General features: G+C 47.1%; 2 protein-coding genes across 3 annotated transcripts in view; one reads left to right on the plus strand and one right to left on the minus strand.

Moving 5' to 3' along the window:
- P2RX7 (purinergic receptor P2X 7) overlaps positions 1-4836 on the minus strand; it is a 30593-nt gene extending 25757 nt beyond the window's left edge. Inside the window, exon 1 of the mRNA XM_054594142.1 lies at positions 4514-4836. Coding sequence (XP_054450117.1) covers positions 4514-4632 — 119 coding nt within the window. The 5' untranslated portion in view covers positions 4633-4836. The remainder of the gene's footprint in view (positions 1-4513) is intronic.
- IFT81 (intraflagellar transport 81) overlaps positions 1-19895 on the plus strand; it is a 124273-nt gene that overhangs the window by 38027 nt on the left and 66351 nt on the right. Inside the window, exons 1-2 of one of the 2 annotated variants that reach the window (XM_054594139.1) lie at positions 1867-1981; positions 10661-10796. The gene's annotated coding sequence lies outside the window, so the exon portion shown is untranslated. Of the gene's footprint in view, positions 1-1866; positions 1982-10660; positions 10797-19895 lie in introns of those variants that run through there. The other variant, XM_054594138.1, reaches the window with a different exon arrangement.

Consider the following 19895-nt stretch of genomic DNA (forward strand, 5'->3'; position numbering starts at 1 on the left):
AAAAAACTTAACCAAAATTGGTGAATTTTTGTGTAGCCATTTAAATATTGAAGATGGAAGGAAATATGCAACATTTTCAGCATAGTATGCTTTATTATTTCAAGAAAGGTGAAAACACAACTGAAATGCCAAAAAGGATTTGTGCAGTGTATGGAGAAGGTGCTGTGACTGATCAAACATATTAAAAGTGACTTGCAAAGTTTCATGCTGGAGATTTCTCGCTGGATGATGTTCCATGGCTGAGTAGACCAGTTGAAGTTGATAGTGATCAAATTGAGACATTAATTGAGAACAAAGTTATACCATGCGGGACATAGCTGACATACTCAAAATATCCAAATCAATAAAGTTATTGGTGAAAATGAAAAATATGTCTTTTACTTTATGGAAAAAACTAAATGGACTTTTTGTCCAACCCAATAAACTTTCCCCAGAGTCCCAAAGAACTCAGCCCAGCTCACAGTTTGATTTCAGCCTTGGGGGTCTCTGAGCAGAGAACCCAGTCACGCCATGCCCAAACCGCTAACCTACAGAGCTGTGAGCTACCAAGTGGACAGTGTTTTATACCACTGAATTTGTGGTAATTCACTAAGCAGCAGTGGAACACTAATACAGTCCCACAGGCTTCTTACTCCAGGGGGAAGCTTGCAGCCAGCAGCCTGGTGAGGGCCGCAGTGGGGTTTCTAAAGCATGTGTCCAGGGAAGTGGTCCCCACTGTGTAGGCCAAGGCTGGTACTACCCCATAAATTCCTGAATATGAATTCTGCTCACACCCACCACCTCGTGTTACTCCCTGTGTGCTCAGGTGTTGCTTGGTGCTTATGTTTGAAAACCCTGGGCTTAGGTCTCATGCCTATCTCCTAGCTGCAAGGGAGGCTGGGAAACTAAGCTGTGATACATAATTGAGAAGTGGATCCCATAACATGGGAAGTCCCCCATAATTACACTGTTCAAATCATGATTATCCACTGAGACCTTGTAAGGAGTTTGTTTTTTGACTGTCTCTCCCATTCCACCCCCTCCCACCACTTTATTTTCCCATTTCTTCTGGCAACATCATTCTTTTTCCTTAAGGAAAAGACACAAAATGTGGTTCAGGTCAGGCTCATTCAGATCTGTTACCCTCTGCCTACTTTCTGCCACAAAAGTGAGCACATGACCCAGCACTGGCCAATCAGGTGATACCATGCCCCTAGCCACAGTGATTGGTTAAGAGATTAATATGTAACTCAAGCTCAACCAATCAGTCTTTTCTGGGTCTTTCTTGGCAGAGCCATCAGGAAACACTTGTTTGTTCCTCTGGGGCTGTTGCCAGAGGAGAGGATGAGAGGTTATGAGTGTGCCATTTTCCTGCCTAGGTAGCCTGTTCAAGAAGAAGACCAAATAGATCCAAGATGTGGGGAGAGAGACCCAGCCCTGATAACACGGTTTGAACTCTTATAACTGCCTATGTCAGAGGACAGCTCCGTCTCTTATGCTGCCCAGTTACATGACAGTAAATCCCTCTGTGGCTTGGTGGCTAACTTGAGTTGGGTTTCTGTCACATAGCCGAACACTATAGCTGACACAGACCTACTCTTCATCCTGTCCGCACAACGTTGCAGCCCTGGAACCTGGGGCGACTGCCTTTGACTCTAGATCTGAGCTTGATTCTGAGGGACTAAGAGAACCTGGCAGCCTCTTGTCTTGTTTCCTGTATTGCCAGCCCCTGCCTTACGCTCCGATATCACTAACTGACGCCCGGTCTTGCTTCGTTATCCTGGCCTTTTGACTTTTCAGCCCTAGCACGGGCAGCCTCCGGACCCAGAACCCCAAGCCAGAACCCACCATCTGCTGCTCTACATCCTGGATTTTGCCTGATCGCATCTGGACTTCCATCTACGGTCCACACCTGCCCTATTTGATGCACACAGCATCCCCCAATCCCGGTGCACCATGGCTCTACCCATTTCACAGATGGCCAACTTGCTGTTTTGTCAAGGTGAGGCTTCACAGTACAATTTAAGGCAGTATTTCCCAAGCTGTGTTCTATGGATCACCACTCAGTGAGCTGTAAACCTTCCATTAACACAGAGAACGAAAACAAAGCTGGCAGCATTCTTCAATTTTATATTTTAAAATATAAACAACGGAGAAGCATTTTACATGGGGTTGTCTTCCACACTCAGCACTTAAGGAAAAACATTATGTCTTGTCAAAGTTGCCTTTACTCAGCCCTTGGACTGTGCCCAGACCTTCCTCCTGCCAGTGAGCCCATCAGAGCCAGGTTTTCCTCCAGCCCTGGAACAAGTTGCTGCTTTTCCAGTTTCGTTCCAGGTGAAAGTAAAGGAGCTGGCTTATTTTAGGGGACACACTGGGTGGAAAACATGGATCTAGATTTATAGGCAGGGGGGCAAAATGCTCATCCTATGAGGAGCACATGGGAGCAGAGGCTGACTGAGGAAACACCCCGCACCTCAGGTGTCCCATCTCACACCTGCTCCGGGGCACCGGTCACTGAACCGCCATGCTGGCTTAATTGTGCTCTCTCTCCTTTCTCCTGTGCAACATCGCTAACCCAGGAATACCAGGAAGTTCCACCCTGTGTTACCGGGAATCGTGATATGCAATCTATGTATTGATGCACAAGGGAGCATTTACTAATATGCTTTTTACCACCAGTTCTGTGATATCTGGTCTAACTAATGTGTCTTATTTTAGCATTCTAAGGTACGTGTTTATGATTCAGTATTCGTTGCATAGTAAAGATATGAATCAAATAATGATGATCCTAATAATTAATATTAATAAGAAGAATTAACACTTGGTAAGAGCTTGCCACATGCCAGGTATTTTTCTAGCAGCTTTGCATGTATTAACTCATTTGATTCTCAGAACAACCATCATCCCCATTTTATAGATAAGGAAACTCAAAGAGGTGAAGGATTTTTGAATCCACATTTATAGATCTCAAATCCCAAGGGTAGGTGTGTTTACTTTGATAGTCAAAGGAGTCAGGATGTACTGCATATGGAAGTACCTATGATATTCAGAAAGATTCTTTTTGAAAATAGCTACCATTTGTGGAGCTCCTACCCTATGCCAGGCATTGGTAGGGGCTTGTATACCTTTCTGTTTATCACAATAACTCTATGAACAGATACTGAAACTGAGGCTCAGAGAGATTAAGTGACAACACTGTGTTCTTGTATAGATGCAAGTTACCATCATCATTATCATCATCATCATCCTCATCATCGTCATCATCATCGTCATCGTCACAAAAAGCAAGAGAGCATTACCTATTAGGAAAATGTGAACCAAAACCACAAGGAGATACCACTTTGTGTCTCACTAGGATGCCTACAATTCAGAAGGCAGATAATAACAAGCGTTGGTGAGGCTGTGGAGACACTGGATGATAGATACACTGCTGGCAGGAACGTGAGATGGTGCAGCCGCTGTGAAAAACGGTTGGGTGGTTCCTCAAAAGGTTGAAAATAGCGTTACCCAATGATCCACCAATTTTATCCATAGCTAAATACCCAAGAAAACTGAAAACATGTTCATGCAAAAACCTGTACACGAATGTCCGCAGCAGCTTTGTTCATAACAGCTTCGAACTGGAAACAACCCAACTGTCCACCAAGAGGTGGTCTATCCATACACCACTGGATTATTACTCCTCCATAAAAGGGAATGAAGTACTGATACGTGCTCCAACGTGGGTGAGCCTTGAAAACATGATGCTAAGCGGAAGTAGCCAGTCACAAAGGACGACACAGTGTATGATTCTGTTTGTATGAAATGTCCAGGATAAGCAAATCCATAGAGACAGAAATAGTGGGTGCCTGGAGCTTCAGAGGAACAGGGGGATTGGGAATGATTGCCAAGGGGTGTGGGGTTTCTTTTGGAGGTGATGAGAATATTCTAAAATGGTGATGAAGATTGTACAACTCTGCGAATATGATAAAAACCACTAAATTGTACACTTCAAATGAGTGACTTGTATAGTATGTAAATTATGTCTCAATAAGATGTCAAAAAGAAAGAAAAAAAAGGAAGAAAAAGAAAAGAAAAAAAGAAAAAGAGCAAGGGGAGCCTTCCTGGCTCTGAAGAGGACCTGAAGTTACGTTTACAAGCCTGGTCCTGTTCCTCGCTCGAAGCAACGATGACTCAGTTGCCAACAATATCACCAGGTGCAGCCCGGTTCCTTGCTGCCTCCCTGGATGCTGCCTTGTGTTTTCCCACCTTTCCCAGGCATGCCCCTGCCCATTTCACCCCGCAGGCCCAGGATGGGACCCAGCATCACGCTCGCCTCCATGGCTTCTTTATGCAGTGACTGGCGCTGCTTCCCCCTGCCTGCTGCTTCCCCGCCAGCCCCGCTCCCTTCCCTGCCAGCTTGCTCTGAGCCTCACGTCTCAGACTTTAAAACCACGTGTAATTCAGGATGTGCACCAGAAGCTGCACCTTGGGGTTTCCTGTGCCTTCAACCACTGCAGAGATTTGGGGGCCATCCCCACACTTTACTTACCTAACATAGGAAAAGACAATCACGTGGAAGACCCACTTAATGGCGCCGAAGTTCGTGCTCTGGATCTGTATGGTTTTGTCTGTCTCATACTGGAGGATGTCCCTGCAGCAGGCTGCCATGGTGAGAGGCTTGTTTGGGGCTGGACTAGTGCTCACTGCTCCCAGACCAGTCACAGCAGGCCCATCAGCAAGAGGAAAGGAAGTGTCTCGATTCTTAGCAGCAGCCTTAAAGTTTGAGTTCCTCCAATGACAGCAGAGCCTGGGCGGACCCTGGCAGCTGCCCAGATATGGCTGGGGATAAACAAGGGAAGCCAAGTCCTACAGGCCTGCCTGGCAGATGACCTTGCCCCAGCTGGCCTCCCCCAGATGCCTGCACAAAGATGGTGTTTACAGGAAGAGCATTTTTAGAATTCTGGCTTTCCCCTTTTTCCTTTTACTTTTTGACTCATTTCATTTTGGGGGGAAAGAGGCAGCCCTTCAAATGTCAGGAGACCCAGTGCTTCCATTGTGCCTTAGTAAAGGGCCTAGATCTTTCCATTGCCTCCAGCCTCACTCAGACACTGATTGATTCATTTCTACAACCCTTTATTCAGCCCTGACGTGTATGAACTCTGAGTGAATGAAGGTCTCCCCGGCGTGTTTCTCCCCCCACTTCCTCACAACGCTCCCGTCTATAGATAGTAGGGGGAATCAGGTTTGCTGTGGGGGGTATTTTATTGCTATGCTGGACATTTCCCGCATGGCCCTCTATAACCTGTCTCTACCATGCTCTGTGCCCCGGGAGGTCCACCCATGACTACGCCAGTCAGCCTAAGACTACCGGGAACAAACTTGCTATCCCAAAAAGCTAGGTTTTGACCCATTCAGTGAGGGAGAACTCATGCCAGAGGAACCGTGGGGCAGCACCTAACAAAGGGACAGAATTATTATAGGATTCAGGGGGGGCGGGGTTTAGAGTCTATTTATTTATTTTAAAGATTTTATTTATTTTTAGAGAGCAGGGAAGGAAGAGAGAAAGAGAGGGAGAGAAACATTGATGTGCAAGAGAAACATCTTCTGGTTGTCTCTCGTACACACCTTGACCTGGAACCAAACCTGCAACCCAGGCATGTGCCCTGAGGAGGAATCAAACCTGTAACCTTTGGGTTTGTGGGACGATGCCCAACCCGCTGAGCCACACCAGTCACAGCTAGATTAAATTTAAATGAAAGCAGATTTTGACAGGCTCAAAGCAAAGCAAAGAAAGGTCAACTTCAGACTTGGATTTTAAAGTGGATCCAGGGTTCTGTTTCCTTGCAAACAATAAAGCTAAGACTTCGAATATTCCAGGAACCCTTTATCTAAAGTGCACCATTGAGCGCCTTAGATCTTCCAGGCAAGAGTGGAGTATTTCATTCTTACTGATGCAATTTCAAGTAGCAAAGTTTTCGCAAGTCTCTGGCTTTAGAGGACGGCGTTTCTCAGCGAGTAGAAAGCAATCATCACTCACTCAAAGATGGGGGCATGGTCACTTCGCAGCTACAGGGAGATGTTTCCTCATATATTTGGAGCTGACTTTACCCTTTCCTGCTCTTTTGGTGTGCTAAGTGGCCGGGGCGATTTTCACTTCTCCAATCTGAGCTAAACGGTACTTTCTTACCCCTGTGAGCTGCATCAGGGGCTCCCTTACCTCCTGGCTCCCAGTTCAGGAGACTGGTGAGCACCGGGCCGGCGAGGGCGGACGGGGGCTCTCCCGGCCCCTCTCCTCCAGAATGCGCAGCCAGGGTTACAGGGCGCCGTGCCCTCCCGGCCCCTTCAGGCCTACAGACGGTAAGGGCTCCCTACTTTTGCCAGCCCCAGGCGACTCACCATCCTTACTGCTTTTTCTTAACTCTGCCGACACTGGGATAAGTGGCCCCACTGGGGTATGCCATCATTTTTCGGAAGATGCAGTAATCTCCTCTGTGTAAAGAGGAGGTCCACAGGACTCTTGTGAGGGCACTGGAGCCTAATGGTTAGAACACAGGCACGGATGGACGAGCTGTCTGCCTTCCAATCCTGGGCTCACACCTTACCACCTTTGTGACATTGGACCTCGCTGTTTATGCTGTTCAGTCATTCATTCAGTCATTCCCAAGATCACCAGCCACTAGCAGATAGAGGAGTAAGCAGACAAGCAACCCAGATGTCCATCAACAAATGAATGGACAACAATATGTGGGTCATGTGTCCAATGGAATATTATACAGCCATGAAAAGGAATGAAGCACCGAGACCTGCAACAACATGGATGGACCTTGAGAATATGACGCTGAGTGAGAAAAACCAGACACAAAAGTCACATATCGTGTGAGTCTATTGATAGGAAATGTCCAGAACTGGCAAATCACGTCAGTATTGCCCTTGCCACCAGCCAAAGACATACTCTCTCCTAGTCTTTCTGCTGAACTCGTACCCTCATCTCTCATACTCTTCCCGCTCTGCTTCCTCAGTCCTCTGTCCACTATTCCTCCAGCCCCAGCACTTAATAAGCTTATTAATGAAGTCTCGGTTGCCAGATTCAGTAGATATGTTTTATTCCTTACTTTACTTGACCTTTTGGACACATTCAACATAACTGACCATTTTCTGCTTCTTGGAACAATTTCTTCCCTTGATTCCCATGACGCCCCTGAGTTCCATCCTCTGCTGGTTTCTCATTTTAACCTTTATGACTCTTTGTCCTGTCTTTCTATGGCTCTCTTCTCCCCTTAAATGCCAATTCTAGAGAATTCTGTCTCAACATCTCTACGCTGCAATAACAACACCACACATCTCACGGCTTAAAAACAATGTCAGCTTATTTCTCACCAACACTTCATGTCCCCCACGGGTCACCCAGGAGGCTCTGTTCATCGAAGTCAGACAGAGGCCAAGACCATGGGACAGCCAGTGTCTCGAACTCTGGAGTGAGAAAGCCGGCAGGTCTTTCCGCAGCATGGAGATGCTCTGAGCTAGAAATAATGCGCCCGCTTCTGCTTCTAACTCGTCACGTGGCCCTATCGAGCCACCAGGCAGCCAGGAAACGCAGTCCTGCCACATGTGGCCCATGGAGAAAAAAAAGAAGCCGAAGTGCTTGGTGGACAGCAGTAGTGACCTTTGCATCTTCTCCCTGGAAAGTTTCATCCACACATATTCTTTTAAGAATCACCAAAACGCTAAAAGAAAGGAGAGTGGAAGGGCCCATGTGTATATTGTGTGTTTTGGTATGCAAGGACTAAAGCTGGAAATAGGACCTACTGTACAATTTGGGGGGCCCAATGAAAAATGAAACATGGAGTCCTTTGTTCAAAATTAAGAATTTCATGACAGCAACAGCAGAATGTTAGCCTGTGCAGAACCTCCAGACTTCCTTATCCCAAAGACACTTCAAATCACATCTTCAGAATGGAATGCCTTCCTGCAAAACAGTCATGCAAGAAAGAGCTCACAAGAGGGGGAGAGTGGAGAGAGCAGAGGTGGACGGCTTTTCCTGCCGGCTCGGCCCTGAGAGGAGGGACATCGGGGTGGCTTTTAATGGGGGGCACCGAATTAAGGGAAGACTGGGGGGTATTTAAGATGGAAACATTCGAGCCATTCAAAGATGTTCGAAGTGGAACATCAAGATTAGTAGTCTCTGTTTCTTTGTGAAGTAGGAAGTGAGGTTATGGGTGAAATGGGGGGAAGATGAGGCTTGGGTGAAATTCTTAGTCAAGGGTGTGTGTGGGAGAAGGTTGTATGTGTTTCTGGTTACAAGGCAGAAATCCAGGTGATTTCCCTTCAGTGGAGAAGGAAGCATGTCAAGGAAACATGGTTTGTCTCAGAATCTAAATGCATGGGGACAACTGTAATTGAACAACAGTAAAAAAATTAAAAACAGCAAGATTTCAAATGCAGGAAATGGGGCCCAACCTTGAAAGAACTTATTAATAGAATCAGAAACTGCAATGCCCTGCCCTGAGGTTGCTCCTGCTCGTCTAAAGCTGTGCAGTCCTGCCTCTGCCCCTCTCTCCAAACACCGTGGGTCCCTCCTAACACTGGAGTCCTCTGCCCCTCCCAGGGCAGCCAAGGAAAGCTGTCTCGGTTCGGTGCCCAATGTTGCCTGAAAACCTCAGGGCACTGCCCAGTTCCAGAGTCCCAGAGGAAGGAATCTGGGCGATCTAGCTGTTTCTCTCTGTCCAATCAGTTCTAGCTGTGGGCGGGGTCACAAGTAGCCGGAGCTGTGAGGAGGGGGCGGAGAGAGGACGAGGACGGAGAGGGTGGTGGAAAGCGGTGTGGCTCTGGGAACAAAGTCTACAGGCTGAGGGCTCTGGTCAAATTCCTCGGCTCCTCTGTCCCAGGTGACACAGCTGGAGGCAAGCCAGGCAGTTTCCCAGAGGTCCCTAGTGGCATTGAGCCCCTGCTGCCCACAGCAGCAACCTGCCCTTGAATGCTTCCTGTTCCGCTGCCCCACTTCCCTTCCTGGCCTCAACCTCCCAAGGAAACCATTCGCACGGAATCCTCGTCTCAGGGTGTGCTTGGAGGAAACCCATGTAGTCCAGCCTCCTGGGCTGTGGTGAGGAGCCTGGACCCTCTCCTCAGAGCGCTAGGCAGGTGTACGAGCAGAGGCATGGCGTGGTCTCGTTGGCACTTTAGTGAAGGCTGCTGTTGGGAAATGGGTGGCAGGGGCAGGAGTGGGGGCAGGGGGTCTGCCCTGGGAGAGGTACAGGGGCACGGAGCAGGGCTGAGGCAGGTCCCCGGAGGCCACCAACACCAAGGAGGCTAAGTGGAGGCATCAGGGAAGGAGAGGAACCCCAGGAGGGAGGGTGCACCCAAAGGCCAACGATTCGCAAATAAGCCAGTGGCCGCAGAAGATTCTAACAGCAACTATTAAGCTGTGTAACTAAAAGCCACTAGTGATGACCTGACATAAATTAATGGAACAGGATACAGGATAGAGTCAAGTATTAAACACAAAGGGAAGTGGGAACTTAGTATATGATAAAAACATGTAAAATTAGGGAAGAAAGAAATTAGAATAGGAGCTCAGAGCAATTGGCTAACCATTTAGAAGAAGTCTGTGGAGGGATGGGGAGTGGCCTTCTAACTTCTCATGTTTAAAAAGATGTGTGACACGGTTCCTGGACTGTGTTTCTTGTGGTCAAGTTTGTACACTCATTTGAGGAAGGCTTGGGCCCTTGTAAACTCACATTCTACGATGCACTCCTTTTAGAACCTTTACAGAAACACCAGCATACTTGGCCTCAAAAGGTGAATGAGGGCCACAGTAAAAAGTCAGGCTCTGGGCATTCTGGGAAAGGAGGGAACCAGCTGCGTGGCTTGCATGCACATGGGGAGAGCTTGGTATCTTCCGTGCCGTCTGTGATGACCCAACTTGGACTTGGGCTGGATATGTAGGTGAAGACATTGAACCTGTGGTTGACAAACTGCTCCAAGATGCCAACTGTAGTGTAGGAAAAGCACAACATGGAATTGTCTTTCTGGATGAAGTAGGTAAGATTGGCAGTGTGCCAGGCACTTATCAGTTATGGGATGTAGGTGGGGAAGGCATTCAGCAAGGCATATTAAAACTACTTAGAAGGCACAATAGTCAATGTTCCAGAAAGGAATTCCCGCAAACTACGTAGGGAAACAGTATGAGCAGATACAACAAACATCCTTACAGACATGTATCTGGTGCTTTCTGTAGTTTAGACAGAATCATCAACAGGAGGAAAAATGAAAATTATCTTGGATTGGAACACCATCTAATCTGGGAATAGGCAGAAGGGCTGCAGCTGCTGCAGACCTTTCTGACCAAAGTGGAGAATCAAATACTCACCAAGACATTGAAGAAGAAGATTGATTATTATGTCACATAGCAGCAAGAGATCACGCTGAATTTGACATGCTTTTTGAGTCTGTGGGACAGTTGCCTTGGCATAGCATACCTGAGAAAACCCTTGCACAAATACTAACTGGACCGTACAGCACTGTTATTTCTCGGTGTCAGGCCTTACTCAGCATGGCTAAATGTGAGCTGAATGTTACTGAGGATGCTCTGAAAGCTGCGGCCGGATCGGCACTGGAGCGAAAGACAGGCACACAAGGTTTTTGGTCCATGAATGGAACCAATGTCCAAAGTTCCTAATTCTGATTTTTTTTTGTGCAGAGGTTGACAAAGAAGTACAAGACAGAAAAAAAGGAACCAGGATACATCTGGGCTCTAACAAAAGAATCCTCCAAAGAGGAATGTGATTCTGAAGTTGAAGAAGAAGATGGCCTCTCCGAGCAGATGCTGCAAACAGGTAAACTGTCAGACTTTTGCCCTGCGTATTAAGCTTTTCCTTCTGTATTTAGGATCATAACTGTCTCTAGTCTGGCATTAAAAGCATTGGATTGACCTCGGATATCATACGTGGTCTGAAGCCTTTAGGATAAAAATCAGATCGCGAATATTAGGTAACTTCACATTGACTGGTACAGAGGACTGTATGTGGACGTTAATGACACAATGCTCATAGATGAAATGTATGTTATTTTGGTTCAGTTTTTAGGAAAAAAAATCCCTAAAAGTCTTAGGAGTTCTTTTAAGCAATGTAGGTGTTGTAATAGCTGTGGATTTTACAATAATGTTACTCTACAAATGGGAAAATAAATTCTTTAGAATGGGGAAAAAAAAGATGTGTAACTGTGAAATGTGATAGAATCATCAAATGTGAGCAAAACCAGCTACACAAAATGGCACAGTCAATCCTCATTCTGTTTCCGTTGCGCCCATTTTGCATCACAGTAAAAAACGCAGACCAAGGTAACTGGATGCCCTTTGAGGTGACTGACGACAGCACCACACTCTCACCTGGCAGGCGGTTGTTCTGCCTCCCCCTCAAGCTCCTGTTGGTGTCGGTGCTTGTTTGGATTTGCAGCCATGTGACAATGATACCAGACTTACTCTCCTTCAGGAATACAATGTTTCAGCCCGGATTCACTGTGCTTGCTTTCTTGGGAACTGGAGCTATGCAAAAAAAGCCTGTCAAAATGTCTTTTCCTCCATATTTCTCCATGGCAGTTCCTCGTGAGCGTACCTTTCTCACCCTCTCTTCCTTCTTTGTCATCACCTAACTCAGAATTCTTACAATAAATTTGCCTACTGCTTAGGGATGTTACAGATTTAGTGCCCTGGTACCCAAAAATGATTTTCTTTGAGTTACACTAAACCAATGCTGTGTAATGGTTACCATAGTGGACAGTAAAGAGAGAGAACATTTCCACCACTGCAGAAAGATCTATCAGACCGTGCTGCTCACAAAATTTGTAGCATAGAAGAAAAGGTGAGTGCAGGTGCAAGTCAGTGAGGAAGGATAGGGCGGGGTCAGTCAGATGGCATCTATTTTCTCTGTGAAATTGGAGGCACAGTCGCCTGATGACAGAGAAAGAGAAGGCAGAGGGAGAGGGAGGAGGTTTGATGAGAATGGAGAAGATGTGAAACAGTTGCTATGGTGAGCAGGAGAGGAGAGCCAGCAGGGAAAAAAGAATCCCGCCCGGCGTTGAGAACGGAAGACCGCGGGGGCGTTACTGCGGTGGTCTAGGCGGCCAGTTACTCCCCGGCCCTGGACCTTCCCACCTGCAGGACCCACCACCCACCTCTACACCCGGCCACCCAGCAGGTCTTGCCAAGTGGATCGAATCGTTTTAGAATTTGTAATTCTTGGTATTTACTGTATTTATTATGGCCTTCTATGTTTGTTCCTGAAACTGCAAGCAAAGCCCCATCTCTGTGCCTCCTTTCCCCGAAAGCGTCCCTTGCCAGCCCCTTCCCCCGCCCCCACCCCAAGGGCAGGAAGCTCCTCTTTGTCCCCTAACTCGGCCTAGCCACTAGGAATGACTTGATTCACTCAATTTATGCTGAGTAATCGCTCTGTCCTTCTTGTGGATGCTGGGTTTCTCTTCATCCCAAGATCTCCCCTCCGTTCCATTCAAGCCAAAACACATGTTCTCCTGGGGAACCTTCAAAATCTATTTCTGAGTCAAGACAGCCAGCTCCTCTAGGTAATAACCAAGGTCTTGCAGCCCTAACCACAGAGGCTGGGGATGCAGATTCCATGCCCCTGGACATTTGGCAATGTCTGGAGATGTCATTAGCTGTCATGACTGAGAGTGCTACTGGTATTTAATGACCAGGTGTGCTGCTAAATATCCTAAAATAGACAGATCAACCCCCCATGACCAAGAATTGTCTGGTCCAAGATGTCAGTGCTGCCAAAGGTTGAGAAACCCTGGTATACACGGTATTGGCACCTAAGTTGTAAATTCAGTTGTAAACCGTGAAATCAGGGGCCGCAGTGCAAGGCACATAGTAGGTGCTCACTGAATGTTCGACAACCACATGAACGAGTGAGTGAGGGAATGAATGATCAAATGAATGGCTGGCCGAGGGCCTAGTTCAGGACTGTTCAGGAAACGGTTCTTGACTCAGTCCTGCAGATGCCTCCCATGAAGAGCCACCCGTGCACAGCTGGGGGTGGCCTCATAGTTGTGGTTTGGGTCGCGATGAGTTGCTGTGGGACGCCACAGAGTGGAGGGGCAGAGAGCAGTCCTCTGCGTCACGCCGCATGCACGGTCTCCTCTCCAGCCCTTCTTCTCAGACTCTCAGCAGAGAAGGGTTGGAAGGGCTGAGCCGAGGAAGGGCCTCTGGGCTCAGCTCCCTCGGGAAGGGAGGAGAAGACGAGCCAGACTGGGGGTTGCGTTCGCATGCCTCAGGGCCAGAGCCCGTGTGAACCGGAGACAGGTGGGGGTCTGGGGCCGGCTTCTGCCTCATCACCGCCCTTGCCGATTCATTTCCTTAATAAATATTTGCTGAGTGCCAGGGGCTCTTTGGGGGATGTGTGAGTTAGCAAAGGACACCAAAATCCTTACCCTTCTGGAGCTTATATTCTAAAGAAACGAGGTGAACAGTAGGTAAGTCAGATAGAATGTGCGAGAGGGCTGTGGTCCTGTGGGAGAAAATCAAGAGTGGGAGGAAGATAACATGTGTTTGGGGTTGAACACAGTGGTTAAACTGAGGTGAAGTTCACATAAGAGAAAATTAACCTTTGTAAGGTGTAGAAATCAATGGCATTTAGTACTTGCACAGTGTCGTGCAACCACCACCTCTCTCTCTTGTTCCAAAACATTTCTTCACCTTACAAGGAAGCCCTGTGCCCACCAGCAGTCACCCCTCCCTCCCCCGCAGCCCGTGGCAGCCATCAGCCTGCTTTCTGTCTCTACGGGTTCATCAGCCCCTGGTAACTGCCATTTCTTTTCCGTCTTTGTGGATGTAACTATTCTGGGCATTTCACATAAATGGAATCATATTTGTGACTGGCTTCTTTCACTTTATATAATGTTTTCAAGGTTCATCCATGTTTTAGTATATATCAGAATTTTGTTTCTTTTTATGGCTGGATAATATTTTGTATAGACATGTCACATTTTATATATCGGTTCATCAGTTGATGGAGACTTAGGTTGTTTCTACCTTTGGCGCTTATGAATAATGTTATCATGAACATCTAGCACAAGTGTTTGAGTTCCTGTTCCCAGCTGATTTGGGTGAAAACCTAAGAGTGGAACTGCTGCGTCATGCGCTGAACTTTTTGGGGAACTGCCAAACTTGTTTCCCACAGTGGCTGCACCATTTTCCATTCCCACAAGCCATGTACGCAGGTTCCAATTTTCCCACATCCTCACCAACAGTTGTAATTTTCCATTTTGGAAACAATAGCCATCCTAGTGGTAAGAAGTAGTATCTCACGTGGTTTTGATGTGCATTTCCCTAATGCACATCATTGGGAGTTGAGCCTTTGCTCGTTGATCATTAGTGTATCTTCTTAAAGAAATGCCTGTTTAAGTCCTTTCCCCCGCTTTTGAACTGGGTTGTTTGTCTTTTTGTCTTTGAGACGTGAGTGGGGTTTGAACTTGCAAATAGGGTGGTCAGGAAAGGCCTCCCTGAGAAGAGGACTTTTAAGTGAAGACCTTAGGAAGGTGAGGGAGCAAGTCACCAGGATGTCTGGGAAGAGCATTGCAGGAGAAGAGCAATGAACGCAAAGGGCCGGAGGAAAGTCACTTTCACTTGTCTGTACAGCTGTTTTCCTGTCTGCAAATGGGGACGAATAAGGCCCGAAGACAGTATCACATCATGTGGAGTGTCAGCAAATTATCAATACCTAGGCCTACCCATGCAAGACACCTAACTTTCAGAGCTCCAACTCACTCATCTGTGAAATGGGGATAATAATCGTATCTACCTCACAGTGTTCTCATAAGAATTAAATGAAACAATACACCCAGCCAGGGCTTGGCACATAGCAGTGCTCAGAAACATGGGGTGCAAACCCAGATCAACGGACTTTGAATTCTGAGGCTGCCAGGAGGGAAAGGTTTACAAGAGAGTCCAAGGGGTACTGTGGAGGGGAGGCCCGTGGTCCAGACTACTATATATTTGATTCTATTTATGTTTTGAAGAGCATTACTTATTCATATACTAACACCCAGCAGGGAGATTATAGTCTGCATGCCAGCTTTCACCAGGTAACTTGGGGCAAATTTTTAAACCCCTTTGAACCCAGTTTCCTCATATGTGCCCCAATACTGTGGACAGGATCCAGGATCATATATGTGTCAATAGGAGAGGTGCTCAAAAACTTTTCCTCTCATTGCTTCATCACGTGTCTGCCCAGCAAATACCATTTCAGGCAACCCAAAAACACGGGATTACCTGAAACTATATTTTCAAGTTGCTGTGACATTTTACTTTGTTTTGGGTTTGTTTTTTGTGGCAGTTAGATTGCGGGTTTTGGGGTCTCAGGCTGGATTTCAGATCCCAGCTCCTGTACTTACCAACTGTTGGAATTTGGGAAAATGTCATAACCACTTTAGGTTTTGACCCACCTTACAAAGCAGTCGTGAGGGTCCCAGCTCGTTTCTGTAAAGCACCCATCAACCAGCAGGGCTCTGCCTACATTGGCACGAACAAAAGAGTGGGAAGTGCAAGCCGTTTGGATGGTGAGGGAGAACAAGAGAGAAAAATCCTAGTGAGACTGTCTAGAGGGCTTAGCAGAGTCAAACTGTAACAGGTGAGTTTCCAGTTCTCACTCTTCTACCTCTAAAAAGAGCAAAGATCAGGATTCTCAAATTTGAGACTCCTCTCTCTGTGCATGGCTAGGCTGGTGTCCTCAGCCAAGTCCCCTCTGAAACCACCTGTGGACCCACTGCTGACCAGCAGAGGGCAGTGGTGCACCAACATCGCTGTTGAGTCTGCCTCCAAGTTCAGTTTTGTTTGCTGTTTTGCCATGTCTGACCCTGGACAAGAGCATTGTGGTGAAATAAGAATGGTGATATATGTTTCTCTTTTTCAAAGGTCCTTAATTTGTACTCAGAATAGGCCTTGTCACAGTATACAGATGAGGAAGCAGAGCCTCAGAAGCGTGAGAAACAACAAGGCCACATACAAACAATCCACTGGCAGTTTGAGTCACACATCCTAAATTTAGACCATTTGAATGCTAGGAACGCAATGCTGTATGTCTGGGCTGCTTAGCATCGATAACCAATTACCCACTTCCTGGTTTATGAAGCACTTTCTGATTCTCGGTATCAGAAAATTCTTATTTTATTCTGTCTAGCTTACTAAACAGTTTCAGTGTTGCCCGGAGTGGTTGAATGAGGCTTGACCTGGCCTTTGAAGTCAATTTGAAATGAGGAAAGAGGGGTATAAGGATGGCCTTCCAATGGAAGGGAAGGTATGTCCCAGGAACAAAGGCGGGGCAGGAGGGGGTGCGGAAGAAGAACGGCACAGACTGGAAGGCTAGAAGGAAGGAGTCAGTGGTAGGGAAACCTGTTTTTTTCAGCATGTTCATTGTGAGTTCCCCCGCTTCTGATAGTGGCACCCAATTTTCCTTTGGGGAGTCGCTTCTTCCCCACTGTCAACTCTGGGTGAAACTCCATCCTCGTGGCTGGAGGTGGTCACATGACCAAGTCTGACCAATCAGAATACCACATCCTTTTAGTCAGTGATTGGCTGATGGGTGGGCATATGACGAGAAAAAGCCAGTGAGACTTGATTGCATTTGTTGGACTTCTGGGTTTCCTTGAAATTTTGGGAAAGCTGGATACACTGCGTGGCAGGTTGGCTAGAGCTGAGAGGAGGCTGTCTGCTTCAGACGGGACATGCACTGTTCAGTTTGCCACAGTCCCCACCACTCGTTATCACTAGGGATGATAGTTTGGCACTCTGTGAGCCAAACACAACTTGTTTGTCTGTCATACTTCGCGCTGGGAATGCTAGTTTGTTTTTCCTGAGTAGGTGCCAAGATGAATCCTGGTTGAAAGGATGAGAGGGTAGCTAGTGGGAAGACATCCATACAAAACCAAGAAAGCTTGTGCAGGAGAACCAGCATCGCCTCCTGCAAAGCAATTCCATAAACATTCATTTAACCCTCACATCAACTCTGAGATACGGCAGGTTAATTTCATTATGCAGGTAGAGAAACTGAGGCTCAGAGAGTACCGGCATTCACAAGCTACCACGTAGCCCCTCAAGGCTGCACTCTTTACATCCTCCCTGATGGTACCCAAATTAGAGATGAATTTGAAGGTCCCTGAGAAGCTCAAGACATTGCAAAGAAAATGAACCCTTGTGCTTATAGGATGCCACCCTGGGTTTGTTACCCACTGCACCTCCGGTGCCTTTTAAATCTCCTTGCTTTATGGTGAATGGAAGTACCTGGCGTCACTTCTCTGCTGATGCGGCAGCCAGAATGCACCCCACAGATCTTCCACAGAGCCTGTTTGGAGGAGCATGGTTGACTGACAGCCCTAGTTCCTGCCCCTCTGGATCCACCAAGTTCACGCCAAGGCCACACATGCCCAGGGCTGCTCACAGCCAATGACTGAGCACAGTGGGAGTGCTCACGCAGCCACACTGCCGCCCAGCCCGGTATCCCTCTCACAGGTGACTTCGGCCTGGCTGCGACTTGCCGCTGTCCAAGGCTCTTCCCACACCACCCTCCCTTCCCCATCTCCTTTCACAAGTGTCGGACTGGCATCGCGGTCTGAAGGCTCTCCTGCCTCTGTTCACTCTCTCCTCTTTTATCCTTCACAGACATGAATATGTAAATCATCAGTAGATCTTTTGCAAGTCTAAGCCAATCATGGCAACAGTTTTCAGAGAATCTGAAGGACACAGATGACTTGCATTTTGTGGAATGAGTCCATGAAATCTACAGCCATCCAAACCCACAATATCTGTTGTCAAGAAAACAGGGTCTAACATTGTAATGGTTAGGCCCAGGGGTATTGGAATTGGAACACCAGTTCTTGCCAGTGGATGACCTTTAGGAAGTTTCTAAACTGGCCCCGAGCCTCTAGTTCCTCATCTGTTGAATCAGATTCTCGATAAGCAGCCATTTTATCCCCCGGGGGACATTTGACCATGTCTGTAGACATTTTGGGGTTGTTACTGACATCTAGTGGGTGGAGGTAAGGGATATTGCTAACTATCCTACAGTGCACAGAGCAACGCCCAGCCCCCTGACACATGCGCACGTGCACACACACACCCCAAAGAATGATCCAGCCCAAAATATCCCTGGCGCAGAGGTGGGGGAATGCTGTGTTACACGGTGATGGTAATAGTAGCTAATTCAAAAGGCTGTTGTGGGATCATCTGTTCAATATCTGTCGTTTCTACTTCCTCCACCCACCTTGTAAACTCCGCAGGTCAGGGACCAGAGGATTCTAGATCACTGTTCTATATTGCCAATGACTAGAACATGGAAAGTGCTAAGTAAATTATTATGAATTGAAATATTTATCAGATGAGTGCAAATCAACAAATGGTCACTGCCATCGTCATCGTCATCAACGTCAATCAACACTGTCTCCCCAGCCCCTGGCTCAGTGCATCACTGCCTTTCTATATTTGTTGAATGAATGAATGAAAAATGGAGTATTTACTCATTAACCACTAATTTATGCGCTTTAGGAAGATAATGGAAACTCTTGGGAAATAGGCCCAGTCTTTTCCTTTTTATTTGCAAGGAGGAGTTTTGTTCATTAAAGAAATTACTTTAGAGGATTAAGTCCTCTGCCAAGCCAGGGCCTGGCTCAAAGTCGTGTAGAGTTTAGGATTCACATCTTGCTCGGCTGAGGCAAAAAAGGAAAACGGGCCAGGCTTTGTGCGAACTCAGTGTGAAACAAGAGCTGTTTTCAGGGCCCAGGAACACGCTCTGTCCCATGTTTAATTTCTTCCATCTGTCTGGTATCTGACCTCCACTGCCCTCTAAGCCATTGCCACACATTGTCTGCGCACGTTCCCATATAAGGTGATCTCTCTCTCTCTCTCTCTCTTTCTCTTCCTCTCTTCCCCTCTCTCTCTCTTTCTCCGGGTTGGACGGCAGCAGCCCTTGCTTCCTCCACCCCGCTGTTCCTCCCTTGGCCTTCCCGGCAGGCTGTGCTGCGAGGATGGATGGCTGGAGAGCAGGCAGGGGCAGGGGGCTGCCAAGGAATGTGGCAGGTTTATTTTTGTTCGGGCTGCATTCTTTGCCAGGCCTGCAGGCCCTAGCCACTTGGGGATGTCACATGCCGATAAGACAGTGGGGGTGACTGAGACCTGTGGCTCAACTCTGCAACACCCCAGGTGTGAGCCGTCGTCACAGAGTGGGGGTGAGGGGGCAGGGTCTCTGAGGTCATGGAACTCACCTCTTCCCACTCCCCTGTGTCTGATTCCCAGAAAGACATGTTTGATCTTTCAGAGAAGCAGTTGCAGGAACTGAGATCTGTAACCAGCTTAGGCCGATTGCTGGGCAAAACCCAACATTTGCGGCAGCGTGGAGAAGAGCCAGGTGTCAGGGTGAAATTGTTAGCTGTGTGACCTTGGGCAAATTGCCTGACTTCTCTGACTCTGTTTCCTTATCTGTCAAAATAGTCACAAATCTACTTCATACTGTTCTAGTATAGTGCAATATGAACTCTGTGAAGGCAGGGATTATTGTCTCTTCTGTTCACTGTTATATCACCAGCACCTAGCATAGTGCCTGGTACATAGTAGGTGCTCCAATATGTGTTGAACAAATTAAGTGAGATAATACTTTAAGTGCTCAGCACCAAATAAATGGTAGCTGTTACTATCTATTCAATAACAACATATGTTTATTAAGTACTTAGTAAATGCCAGGCCCTGACAGGTGCTGGGGATATGCAGTGAACAAGGCAGACCCTGGGGAACTTATATCCTAACGAGGGACATATATATATGTATGTGTATATATATATATATATATATATATATGGCTTCAGAGAGTACAAAGTGCTACGGAAGAAATTGCAAAAGGGATGTGGAGGAAGCGCGCTTCTCAAAGCTTTTGACT

This window comes from Pteronotus mesoamericanus, unplaced genomic scaffold, assembly GCF_021234165.1.
Source record: "Pteronotus mesoamericanus isolate MK-2021 breed Mesoamerican mustached bat unplaced genomic scaffold, CSHL_Meso_final scaffold_507, whole genome shotgun sequence".
NCBI lineage: Eukaryota > Metazoa > Chordata > Mammalia > Chiroptera > Mormoopidae > Pteronotus > Pteronotus mesoamericanus.